This window comes from Gymnodraco acuticeps, unplaced genomic scaffold (assembly GCF_902827175.1).
Source record: "Gymnodraco acuticeps unplaced genomic scaffold, fGymAcu1.1, whole genome shotgun sequence".
In the NCBI taxonomy this organism is placed as follows: Eukaryota; Metazoa; Chordata; class Actinopteri; order Perciformes; family Bathydraconidae; genus Gymnodraco; species Gymnodraco acuticeps.
This window is the reverse complement of record NW_022992312.1, coordinates 120,642-134,335: the sequence shown is the minus strand read 5'-3', so window position 1 is coordinate 134,335 and position 13,694 is coordinate 120,642. Positions and strand designations below refer to the sequence as shown.

The 13,694-nt window shown below is 42.9% G+C and overlaps 1 protein-coding gene across 1 annotated transcript; it reads left to right on the top strand.

Moving 5' to 3' along the window:
- The first annotated feature begins 4,770 nt into the window (after positions 1-4,770).
- On the top strand, positions 4,771-7,340 carry LOC117541157 (GTPase IMAP family member 9-like). Its single transcript, XM_034208282.1, has 2 exons — positions 4,771-4,919; positions 5,757-7,340. Exons 1-2 carry the CDS (start codon positions 4,895-4,897, stop codon positions 6,896-6,898), a joined length of 1,167 nt encoding a protein of 388 aa, XP_034064173.1. The 5' UTR covers positions 4,771-4,894; the 3' UTR covers positions 6,899-7,340.
- The last annotated feature ends 6,354 nt before the right edge of the window (positions 7,341-13,694 follow it).

The window sequence follows — 13,694 nt, the reverse complement described above, 5'->3', positions numbered from 1 at the left end:
GCATATACATTACCCCCGATTTCTTCAATGCGTCTGGTGATTGTACTCGCCGACAGACTCATGGTATTAAAGACATCTTTCTTCTCGGGACACAGCTCTTCCGCGACAGCATTCAAACATTTCTTGACAAACTCTCCATCAGTGAAAGATTTACCGCTACTTGCTATCAGTTGAGCAACCCGAAAGCTGGCCCGAACGGATGACTGGTTCAGCTGAGCTTGGCGTACAAATGTATTCTGCTGATCTAACAGTCCACTTTTTAGCTTTGAGAGTTTGTCTGCTCGCATTTGGCCTTGCAAGTTATCATTGTAGAGGAAACTTCTGTGTAGCTATGCAGTGGGAGTCACCGACTCAGGAAGGAGACACGGTAGGAGCAGTAGCTTTGATGTCAAACACTGGTGGTTTATTTGGAGTTACGGCCGGAGGATTCACATCACAAGTCCAAGAGTCAGAGGTTCTGACTTCACGGTAGAGTTGCCACGTCAATTCTGGAGAGCCTCTCTCTTGCCAGCCCATCTAACTGGTTTCGCAGAGAGTAAACAACATATTTGAGGAGATAGCCTAAACAGTGTGGGAACACTGAGCTACTTGCGTCGGACACCTATGACCTCGAAGATTTCACCTTGGAGTCCACAAATACAGAGAAGGAAGTGTCCCAGTGTACCCACAACACAGACCATCTGTGACCCAGTATTGACCGGTCACAGAATGGGAACAATAACATTATTGGCTAAGCAACCTGTGTCCTTAAAGAAGGTAAACAGACATCAAGGTTTGTCCTGTATGTCACATCTTGGCGTCTATGACAATTGTTTCCATAACAATCATACTTGTCTTTGTGACGGGATTCATAGTGTCGGCGCAGATTGTATTCTTTGAATACCGCCACCGCCTCTTGACAGATGAGACAAACAGCCTTTTCTTTGCATTGAACAAAAAAATAATCGTTTGACCACTGCAGGTTAAATACCCTGCATTCTGAATCAATTTTTCTCTTACCTAACCTTTTCACCATTATTCCGTTCTATTTGTGACCCGCTCTATCGAAATCAGTCGGAAGTCGCAACGGCTCATTTAAAAAATAAACGTGGATTTATGTAAAAAACTATTTTTTAGATTTAGGCGGCAGGTCGTCCCGGCGTCAAGCAGACGCGCGCGAGTCCTGGGAAATTAGCCGTTTCTCATTTCTATAATTTTCGCGTCACAGACTCCCAGGTCCTCCGGCAGCGACCCGGAAACGGATTTCAGCGCGCCGTCTCGAAGGAAAACAAATGTCTCTAAAGGCTCGTCGAGGATCGATTATCGAGGAGGCTGTCTGGAAGAGCCGTAACCGAGGATACACTGATTTAGAGGAGAGAGGAGTGTCTCTGGAGGAGCTATAACCGAGGGTACACTGAAGTATTCTCCTGAGACGATTTCAGCCAACAGTGATGTTTAAAAGAGGCGTGACGCATGGCTGGACTTCTGTCAAACGAAGCACAGCTCTGTAAACTGTTCCCGTTGTGTTATTTGAGATGATCAAATGTGCATCAGACTTTCTGCCCTTTACCGTTTGTTTACTCACTAATCACATGTCCCCTGGATGTTAGGCTTTTTTTTTTCTCAACACAACTGCTTTCATTGTGACGCGATGTTTACAGTGAGAACAGCTGCTGAGGTCAGTGCAGAAAGAAGAACAGTGTGTATAATATATATCGCTCAATAACAAATGTAACAGGCCTACATTTCACACTTTATTTGTAGGCTTTAGGAGATATCTACAAATAAACAGTAGGGTTAGGGTTAGGGTTAGGGAGTGTCGAGGTGTCTTTTGTAATGAATATGCCGCCAGCAAAGGGCGTTGTTGGACTAACAGTAGGTGTGTGTGTGTGTGTGTGTGTGTGTGTGTGTGTGTGTGTGTGTGTGTGTGTGTGTGTGTGTGTGTGTGTGTGTGTGTGTGTGTGTGTGTGTGTGTGAGTTGATGTGCCAGGCAGACAGGCAGGTCTCAGTTGCTTATCTGACATATAATTGGTCAAAAATTGTACATTATCCGTTAGCCTACGAGCTCCCCGTTTGAGCGAAGGACTATTCCTTCTCAATGTAGCATGACATTGGATATGCGCTGAAGTTGTCCTGGATTGGAATTGTTCCGATCATTCCCCTAGGAGGAGTTTGCAAGAATGTGCTTAAAATGCATGAAAAACGCACATATTTCAAAATGGCCGACTTTTTGGGGGGCGTGGCTAATGGAAGGCAATTCGAAATATGTGTGCAATCATAATAGCAGTATGTATACAGTGTTTCGTGAATATTTAAAAAACTATACGTGAGTAGTTTGGAGTCATTTGGAGTCATTTGTGATATGTAAATCGTAAAAAATGGTGTATTCGCTGTTAGCTTACGACCTCCACGATTGAGCTATCAAAAATGTTCTTCTCAATTTAGCATCATATTGAATAGGGGCTGAACGTGTCCTGGATTTGAATTTTTCCGATCATTCCCCTAGGAGGAGTTTGCAAGAATGTGCTTAAAATGCATGAAAAACGCACATATTTCAAAATGGCCGACTTTTTGGGGGGCGGGGCTAATGGAAGTCAATTCGAAATATGTGTGAAATTATAATAGCAATATGTATACAGTGTTTCGTGAATATTGGAAAAACTATACGCGAGTAGTTTGGAGTAATTTGGAGTAATTTGTGACATGTAAATGGTAAACAATGGAAAGTTCTTCGTTCGCTTACGAAGTCCTCATTTGAGCGATCAATTATTCCTTCGCAATTTAGCATCACATTGGAAATGGGCTGAACTTGTCCTGGATTGGAATTTTTACGATAATTTCCCTAGGAGGAGTCCGCAGAAATGTGCTTAAAATGGCTGAAAAACGCACATCTTTCAAAATGGCCGACTTTCTGGGGGGCAGGGCTAATGGAAAGCAATTTGAAATATATGTGCAATCATAATAGCAGTATGTATACAGCGTTTCGTGAATATCGGAATAACTATATTCGAGTAGTTTGGAGTAATTGGCGACATGTAAATCGTCAAAAATGGTGTATTCGCTGTTAGCTTACGACCTCCACGAGTAATTTTTCAAAAATGTGTTCCTCAATTAAGTATCATATTGGATAGGGGCTGAACGTGTCCTGGATTGGAATTTTTCCGATCATTCCCCTAGGAGGAGTGCGCAAGAATATGCTTAAAATGCATAAAAAACGCACATATTTCAAAATGGCCGACTTTTTGGGGGACGGGGCTAATGGAATGTATGTACAAATATGTCCGCAATTCCATGAGGAATGTCTGTACCAAAATTCGTGAAGTTCTGAGAAACTATGTGACTACCACACAATAGGGGCCGCTAGTGAGCAGTTTTTTTGAAAATTTGCGTTTTTTTTTTACATTCTCGAAAAGGTCCTGGGCTCTGACGTGTGTCCCAAGTTTTGCGTCCGAAGCTCATTTTATGCTATCACAATTTTAAAAAAAAGTATAGGCCACGCCCACATTCTGCATTTGTTGCGAAACTTTAAATCTGAGTTCGTAGTCACCCCGAGAGTATGTGTAAAAAAGAAAAAAAAAGATTAATCCATCTGCCCTCGAGTTATAAATTGGTGGTGTTTTGGCGGCCCCTATAGTCCAAAATGAAAATGCTTTGGTGTACCTATTTCCCAAGACAAACTGAACCTATTTACCAAAATCTGTGATGTTTGGATACATTGTTGATGAGTTATGAGCATTTCTTTCTAAGCCCCGCCTTTTTGCGAGTACGTTTTAATTCATGGCGGAAATATTTATCGTTTGGACATGCTCATCTCCTAGGGTAATGTGTCTGACCCTCAACCGATGCTGTATACGAAGTTTGGTGTTGAAAAACTGAAAATTGAAATTTAAGTGAATATTTCACTGTTTATGTAAATTATGCCAATTTTTTAAAAAAATGTAGGCGGAGCTTAGGTTTCCATGAGGGTTATTTGTAGAGCAGGCCCTCCCGGATATGTGTGCAACATTTCAGGTCATTCGGAGTTACGGTGCGACTTTGTTAAATTTATTCCGAAATGGGATTTTGATAGGTGGCGCTAGTGAGCAGGTTGGAATATTTAACCCATTGACTCCAGAATGTTGTAATTTTTACCGGTTCGGGTGTCCGTGCAAAATTATACAACTTTTTAAGCGTCCTAAAGGCCTCAAAAACAGGAAAGATGGCGACTAATAAGAATAAGAAGAAGAAGAATTTCTTGCCCAAAGCTCCGTGCTTTTCTGGTTCTGAACTGGTTCTCCTTTTTAGTTCCAGTTGTGTTCCCAGCCGCTCACAACCACAACAATGGCAGACTGCGTCGGGTTGATTCTCGTGTTGCTTTTAATAATATGAAGCCAGATTAGATTAAATCACTATTATGCTGAATGCTGAAGCTAACTGTCCATGTTTCTTTTTAAACACTTTGAGAGCTGCAGACTGCTGGAGGTGCTTCAAACTGTAAATAAAATGTAGCTCTACATGTCCATGTGACCTTGGGAAAGATACTTAACCACACATTGGTATGGCTAACGTGTGTGAGTGTGTGTGAATGTTAGTCTCCCTGAGCACCTTGCATGGCAGCCTCTGCCTCTATGAATGGGTGTGAACGGGTGAATGTTGATATGTAAAGAGCATTGAGGGCTTATATCTAAAATATATAATCTGTTCAATTTTAAATCTGAACACATGAGGCTGTATTTCCCCTTGTTCTGTTTATTAAGGGAAGGATTTATACTTTTTAATCTATGAATCATCCCACTGTAGCTGAACATCAGACTGTGATGTCAGTGTGTGTGGGTGTGGTTTGCTGCATGCAGTCTGTATTTAAGGAGGTGTTGCTGCAGACTAACTTCACTTCCTCAGCTCAGCAGCAGACCAGCTCCTCCCTCCAGAACCAACTATGGCCAGCAAACTTGCCCAAAATGGTAAGTGAATAAACTTTATTGTTAACGATGATTGCAATTTATCTAAATAGATATTCATAGATGGATATGTAGCTTGACATATTTCCTAATAATGAACAGATCAAAACAGTTAATACAAAATTAATATTTCTTAAATCCCAACCATTTTAAGAGCCTGGGTGATTTTGCAAATGCGAACACAGCTTGTAGTCTTGCGTGCATTACATTCTTCACAAGACTACATATTGAGGGGTAGCCAGTCAGAAGTTTGTTTGGACACCACAGGCTACTGATTACAACTAAAGGCAACTTATACCCTTACAAGTTTTTTTAGGCCCAAAATTGGGTAATTTGTAGAAGTATTAAAGATAGAAACTGAACATGTTATAAGGACTATAAAATAAACTGTAAAAAATGTTTTGTCATTAAAATAAACGTACAGCTAGAGGCCACTGCTGCACCATGTCAGTTCAGGTTGTACACAGGCAGTTAAGAAGTCAAACATTCAGGCAAGATTAACATTTAGTTTGATTTTAATTTCCAGTATTTGTGTTCATCATGGTGCCTCTCTCTTGCTCCGGTGAAGAAAAAATAAGGTCCCTTCAAGGTGCATCACTTGACATTGACAGACCCTCTACCTTTATCACCAAACCTGCCAGTCACCTAATAAACGCTTTCTATGTTGAGAATAGCTACAGGAATAAATGAAAAATATCAATTGAATGACATAGCTTCTACACCCGCTCTAGATTATTAAACCATCTTGAGCCCACCCCCCTCACTGTCAACATTGTTCATTTGGTAGTTGAACCATTTTATAAATACAGAGATTGCTAAATATTCCTTCATTTTTTTCAGCCCTCCCATCAGAATCAAACACATACAATAACGAGGTATTCCGGATTGTGTTGGTGGGGAAGACCGGTGTTGGGAAGAGCGCCACAGGAAACACCATTCTTGGAAAAAAGCACTTTGAATCAAAGTTCTCTGCTAAATCCATGACTGTAGACTGTTCTAATGCCTTTGGTGAAGTTGATGGACAAAGAGTTAAGGTTATTGACACTCCAGGTCTGTTTGACACCAAGATTGATGAAAAGAATACCAGAAAAGATGTTGGTAAGAGCATTGCCTTTGCTTCTCCTGGACCCCATGTCTTCCTGGTCGTCATCAAACTGGGCAGATTCACAGATGAAGAAAAGCAGACAGTGAAGAAGATTCAGGAAATCTTTGGAGAGCAAGCAGACAGATACAGCATGGTTCTCTTTACCCACGGTGATCAGCTCGAAGGAACTATTGAAGAGTTCTTGAAGGAAAGTGAAGAGCTGCAGGAACTGGTGGTCAGATGTAACGGCCAGTACCACGTCTTCAATAATGAGGAGAAGGATCGTTCTCAGGTCAGAGAGCTGCTCGACAAGATCAGAAATATAGCAGAGAAGAACAAAGGAAGCCATTACACCACTGAAATGTTCCAGGAGGCAGAGAGGGCCATAGAAGAGGAGAAACAGAGAATCCTTAAAGAGAGAGAAGAGGAAATACGCAAACAGGAAGAGGAAATGGAAAAGAGATTAGATAAAATGCATGAGGAACAATTGAAGAAAATCAAAGAGGATGGTGAGAGGTTAGCAAGGCAGATAGAAGCTCATGAAAGAGGAATGGAGGAGGAGATTAGGAGAATAAGAGAAGAGGAGCAAAGGCTGAGAGAAGATAGCAAAAAAGAAATGGAGGAGGGGATGAGGAGATTAAGAGAAGAGGAGCAAAGGCTGAGAGAAGCTAGCAAAAAAGAAATGGAGGAGGAGAGGAGCAGAATAAAAGAAGAGGGGGAAAGGGTGAGAGAAGCTCACAAAAGGGAAATGGAGGAGGAAAAGAGGAGAATAAGAGAAGGGGAGGGCAGGAGGGCCAGGAAGGATGCTGAGGACAACGCTTCATGGATTGACGACCTTTGTTCCGCTGTGGCACAAGGTGTGAAATCTTTTTTTTTTGGCGTCGATGATACAGTCTGACCCTCTGGAATACCTCCTTGTTAATCTTCACAGTCCCCTTTTAGATGTTGTTGTTTGATGTGATTTATAGTAATATCAGTTATTTCAGTTGTGAGTTGCAATTACATACTAACAGGGTTACAGATCGTCAAGAACCAAGATGTTACTAAACTATAGTAATGTAATGCAAACTAATTTGTTCTTTGATAGCTTTTGCTTTTACAAGAAAAAAGCAAAATTATATATTATATATCATGAATGAATGCTTTTAAGATGTTATACGGATACGTTTTCTTTGGCTTTCCTGTAACTAACGTAATGTTGGCTTTTGTCAAATGAAAGGTTAAAATGTATGTATGCAATGAATTTTGTAATTCAATCTGAAAAGGTTGGAACATAAATGAATGTGTAAAGACAAACATAGTGATCAATAATGTCCCATAATAAAAGACTGTTGACTTCACATTGAGTGTATTATGTGCTTCTGTTGTTTAATAAAGGACTTAAAAGACAGTTTATTAGAAATCACAGTGTTATTCACAACTGGATCTAAATAAAAAAATGTCATGTCATCATAAAAAAGAAGAAATAATAACCCATTAAAAGCAAACTGGAAATGAACGTGTACCAATCCCTACAGCTTTGGAGAGGAACTTTAGGGAACATCTGGTAAATACATTTGTTTGTAGCATGACAATTCTTCTGAAAACACAGCCAAGCAGTTTGCATCAACACATCTATCTAAAGGGATAAGTTATCATTGAACTATTTATCTTTGTTTTAAACATGATAAGGGTTTGAGGAAAAATGTTTTACTTTTTAGAGAAGAGCATTTATCTAAAGGTGAAAAGTCTTTTCAACTTATTTATTTATTATTTTAGAAACATGTCAGAACCTAAATGTATGAACAAAACTTGATGTAATTAAACTCAAGAAAGTCAATTAAATGTTGTAAGTCATTTAGTGGCTTGCTCATGGGCACTTGCCAAGGCACTACAGACTGAGCCACTGCCACCCATTTAATAAAATGCTGCAGTTTTTAACACTATAGTCAGTAGAATGATGGAAAATATCCAACATTGTTCTCTCAATACTTCACAAACCGGCTCTCATGCCCCTTTCACACCAACGCGTTTTCAGTTCCGGTTCGGAGCTGGAGCCTGAAAAGTACAGGTTTTTCCTGTTCACACCGCAGAGGCGCCGCCTCTTAGCTCCGGAATCCGGTTCACTTCCAGCTCCAAAAAATTGTCGGTGTAGAGTAGTGATGGGTCGTTCGCGAACGATTTGTTCTTTTTGAACGAATCTTTGAAGTGAACAAGATGAATTGATTCCTCCCACAAAACGATTCGTTTGTTTGAGTCGCCGCCTTCCGCCAAAAGCTAAAGAGAAGCTGTTCGCGAACGACGAACTTAAAGAACCTACAGTTCTTCTATATTATATCCCTTTCTTTCAAGAGGAGGGTCCCGTTAGGGCCCCTCCGAAATACTGAATGTTCCATCTACACAGAGTTGGACTCAGTTAGACAACTACCACAAATACAATGAAGTACTTTACTGTTGGACTCAGTACTAGCTGGAATTCTACCACAAGTAGGCTACTATGAAGTTATTTTACTGTGTACTTTCAGTTATTCTCTGTCAAACTCCTGTGGCAAAAAATAATTTGATCTCTCATCAAATATAGCAGAAAACATGCAGTTTGACAGGATTAAAACTGTAATCAGAGCCCTCTCATCTGAGCTCCGTTACACACACACAGGAGTGGGACATCCTCCTCAACTTGTCCGCCATAAAAGCTTCAGAGGGCGGATAGCTGGGCTCCGTAGCATCCAGCTAGCTTAGCCGCTAGCTTAGCGATAAATACACACAGCGTTGTATTCTCCTCCCCCTGTCGGCCCTTAAAGCTTCAGAGGGCGGATACCTGAGCTCCATAGCGTCCCGCTAATGTGAAACACACAGCGTTAGCGGGACATTCTCCTCCCCCTGACGGCCCTAAAAGCTTCAGAGGGCGGATAGCTGGGCTCCGTAGCGTCCAGCTAGCTTAGCCGCTAGCTTAGCAATAAATACACACAGCGTTGTATTCTCCTCACACACACACAGCGTTAGCGGGACATTCTCCTCCCCCTGTCGGCCCTAAAAGCTTCAGAGGGCGTATATCTGGGCTCCGTAGCGTCCAACTAGCTTAGCCGCTAGCTAAAGGTAAACATAGATGGGTACATAGAATATTAATAAATCGTCACCGATGTAGAGGATATATTTTTTTATTCACTTTGAACTCGGCCAAATGGAGTTTAATGCTTTGGGATTTAAGTTAGGCCACATAGTACGTGCATGGGTTTGAAAGTATAACGTGCTAGCCTGCTGTCAGGCACACATTTATGAGATTTAACAATGGCCAATTATATTTCTTAAATAATATGTAGCCTATTCCCAGAGCATAATTTATGGGGCAACAAGGTGAGGTGTAAAATGTGTTTTAATATCATATATTTTACGCCAGCAAACTTCTTGTACGGACTTCGGCAGTAGTGAAGACTCACTGAACTAATTAAGTACAAAGACGAATCGTTCGCGAACGTGCAAATCACCAGAAGTCGTTCGCGAACAGGTGAACGAATCAGTGAACGAATCTTCAAAGTGAACTGAATCAAAAGATTTGTGTCCCCGAAGGGAATCGAAATGCCCATCACTAGTGTAGAGGCAAGAGCTTCGGAGCTAAGAGGCGGCGTCGCTTACGTCTCTCTTACGTCGAGGCAGGGGCATGGGCGGGATCAACCTCCTGAAGACCGCAAAGAAGTCTTGAATTTCGCATGTGATGTTTGGAAAGTTCCAAGTAAAGTCGTCCCTTGTAAAGTCGTCCGATGCCTTCCAATTCGTTTCGTAAGAGGATAACCAAAGCGAACAGCGCTTCAATAAAATCGGCCATTGTTGTTGTTGTCGATGTGAGGGATTTCCGCGGTTTGGATTTTATTAAGCAGGCACGTAAACGGTGACGTCATGACGCAGCAGCGGCAGCTCTGGTCGGTGTGAACAGAGCGGGAGCAGAAAAGGGAAACTGGAGCTGAACCAGAAAAGCTCCCGCTCGGAGCTAGAAAGGGAAAAGCGCTGGTGTGAAAGCCGCATGACAGGGTGATTTCAAGGTGCTCCCTGGTTATAACCTGCTTTAGCTTAGGAAACATTGGACCTTGCTTTATGAAAGGAAAGGAGACAATGCTGCCCCACAATGCCTTGCAGCCGCAGCATTTGCGTCACACAACAGTCGGCCGTTCACGGAAACAACCGATTATGACGGAGAAATTATATCATGAAAGTTACGGTGCTTATTAAGCATTTTAAAACGTATGTGGTAAGTTGCCAAAGTGCTTTGTTTTGAACGTTCATCAGTATTATAATCAAAGAGAAATATGAACGTTAGTTTTTACTGAAATGATCAAATAAAGTCAACATTTCACTGAGCTGTGTGGGGTTGTTCAACTTTTAAAATATGTTTAATGGTGATATACACAGTGATAGATGTTAAGGACTAACGTTTATAATAAATACATTTGTATTGATGTTAAGATATTTTCATAGTTCATACAATCATACGTATTGGGATCATTTGTATTAATGTGGACCGGAGGGAGAGGGTGACGAGCATAAGTTTCACTTTCCTTTTTTATTTCAATTCCAACTTTGGTCATTGTTACAGTCGCTGTTACCTTGTGCCCTTAACTTTGTTTGTGTGTGTGTATGTAAATGAGCTGTGCGGTTCCTATGCTGTCAGTGGCCGTACCGACCTCGCAACATCCGCAGTGATTGGACGGACGTCACCCAATCCCGCCCGCTTCTGCCACGTCATCTGGGGGAGGAGTATAAAGGCCGGGCACGGACATCATTCTGGAGGCTCTGTATTGTGGGACAGACGCCCCAAGCCTCTCATTGTGACATTGCCTTATTCTGTGATTCCTAAGACTGCCTAGCAGTGTGTATTTTGTGATTCGTTAGACTGCCTAGCAGTTTGTTCAGTAGGGTTCTGTGCGAGCACACTGATTAGCAGTGTGTCGTAGTATTCTGTGTTTAGTGTAGGGTTTGTGTGTGGGTATTGCTTAGATCCAGGTTGCTTAGCTCCTGTAGAACAGCATGTAGGATATTGACATTGTGAAACAGCTTAGACTCAGGTTAGCTTAGCGCCTGTAGATCAGCCTTTGTGAAAGTATTGCTGAGACCCCGGTGATTAGCACCGGTTGATCAGCAACAGCTGTGTTCCCACACAGCCTCATTCTGGTTAGTGTTTTGTTCCACTTTAGAAGTGAGGTTCTTTCTTTTGTATTATATTGTGAAACTCTCTTTTGGAGTTCCCCTTTTTGTTTTAAAGCTAACAGTTGGTCCGCTGTTGGTGTGTATATTATTGTGTTCTTTGTTTTGGGTTACCAATAAACCACCGGTAACATATACCAAATCCAATCTGGTCGTGTCGTGTCCCTTTGGTCCCCCTAGCCCAGTAGGGAACGTAACACGTGGGGTCTCGTCCGGGATATTTAAATCAATTCCTGGGGTTATAGGTGGTTTTATTGTGGCTGAAAACTTTGTAAAACGTGTGGGCGGTACACCCGAAAATGGCATCCTTCACTTTAGAATCGTTCTTAGTTTGGCCGTCCTATGAGGAGCTGGACCGGTGTAAAAAGGACGACTTGATGGAGATAGCGCGGCACTTGTGGTGAGCCGGCAAATGTTAAAACAAGAGTTGAAGGCATTGGTAGGGGATGAGATGGTGAGAAAGGAATTACTAGTACCTGGCTGTACCTGCTGAGCTCCCAGTGTCCAATGTTCTAACTGAAGACCCGTTAAGTCGGAGGCAGGCGGCGGAGTTTACATTTACAGAAGAAAAGAGTGGTGACAGCGAGGGGGGCGAGTCGTGTGAAGCATGGTTCATGCCGCCTCGCAGAGGTCCACCCTCTTCTGTGGGCAGTACAGATTCCCGGGAAGGGAATAAACTCAAAGTCTGTCTTGCCCGACTACAGTTGGAAGCTAAAGACAGGGAGCAAGACAGGCAGTTTCAGTTAGAGATAAGGAACATCGAGGCAGATAAGGAAGTCCGGATCCGGATACGGCAGATGGAGCTAGACTCCAAACTGCGCGCATCCGGTGTTGTTGGCAATCCTAGAGAAAGCTTTTCACTTCCTTCTCATCCACCTGCCTTCAATGTAGGGAAAAATGTTGCATTAGTGCTGGTGTTCCGTGAGACTGAAGTGGATGCATATTTTGGTGCGTTTGAACACATTGCAGCGGCATTACAGTGGCCGGCTGAAGCCTGGGCTCTGTTAGTGTAGTGTAAACTTCACGGGAGAGCTCAGGAGGCGGTTGCTGCTCTTTCACTAGAGGACAGCCTAAGTTACGATCTGGTAAAGCGTGCCATACTTAGGGTGTACGAGCTAGTTCCCGAAGCTTATCGGCAGAAGTTTAGGAATCACAGAAAGGGGTCTAATCAAACACATGTCGAGTTTGCCAGGGAGAAGGGGATGTTGCTCACTAAGTGGATTGACTCATGTGACGCTGCAGAGTATTCTGCCTTGAAAGAATTAATCCTGATGGAGGAATTTAAAAGGGGATTACCTGACCGTATTGTGGGGCATATAAATGACCAGAAAGTGCAATCTCCCTCCGCAGCTGCTGTGCTGGCAGACGAATATGTGCTAACGCATAAAACGGTGTTTTCTCCGGCTATTGCTGAGAACTCTCACCGCATGCCAGGTGCACCTGTTGGTCAGTCAGCTAAAGTATTCACAAGGAACAGAGAGGAGAGAGAATGTCACTATTGTCATCAGCCTGGACATGTTATTGCTAACTGCATGATTCTTAAGCGGAAGGAGCAGCCACCAACCATGACCAGGCCGAAAGGCATCGGCTTAATTAACACGAACTCACTCGGTATTTCCGCATCTGACAACGATGAGGAAATAGATCCCTGTTTTAAGCCTTTTGTGTTCGAGGGGTTGATATCATTAACAGGTGAGTCGGACGATCGGAGACCCGTCCACATTCTACGAGACACTGGAGGCTCACAGTCAGTGATTGTGGCCTCGGCTCTGCCATTCTCAGACCAATCAGCGTGTGGGTATGGATCGATATTATGACCCATTGAAATGGGTTATGTGCCCCGTCCCGTACACAATGTACACATACAGTCTAAGTTAATTACTGGATCTTTCCCTGTTGCTGTGTGCCCAGCATTACCCATAAGGGGTATAGTTATTTTAATGGGAAATGATATCGCAGGAGGTAAGGTAACTCCTGCCCTTGAAATATTGGATTCCCCTCAGACTGTGTTGTCTGAGGCAACAAATGCCCACATTTTTCCCATTTGTGCTATCACTCGCGCGCAGGCGCGTAAGAGTGACTCGGAGGTGTCTTTACATGATACTATGTTTTGGACCATGTTTTCAGATGACAAAATGCCGGAGGAAAAGCCAGCAGTGGTGATTTCCGCTTTCCCTGCTGTGACCGCTGCGCCAGCGCAACCTGCCAGCCCAGCCGTTGACGGTTCCACACTCCCGGTAACCCGAGAGCGGTTACTTGCCGCGCAGACGGCGGATCCGACGCTTGTGAAGTGTTTCGAGCAGGTGATGAGTAATAATAAAGCAAGGCATGAGAAGGTAGCGTATGTGTTGATAAAGAGGTATTAGTGCGCAAATGGTCCCTCACTGCTACTGCTGAAGTTGACTGGAGTGTAGTGCATCAGGTAGTCGTGCCGGCGCCATACCGCCAGCATGTACTATCTGTAGCGCATGAAAGCCAATGGTCGGGACACTTGGGCGTGACTAAAACTTATCAAATAA

Excerpts from the sequence above, each read along its gene's own strand:
- LOC117541157 (XM_034208282.1), top strand. The coding sequence starts at position 4,895 with ATGGCCAGCAAACTTGCCCAAAATG. Across the intron at positions 4,920-5,756 it reads CAGCAAACTTGCCCAAAATG|CCCTCCCATCAGAATCAAAC; the intron begins GTAAGTGAATAA and ends CATTTTTTTCAG.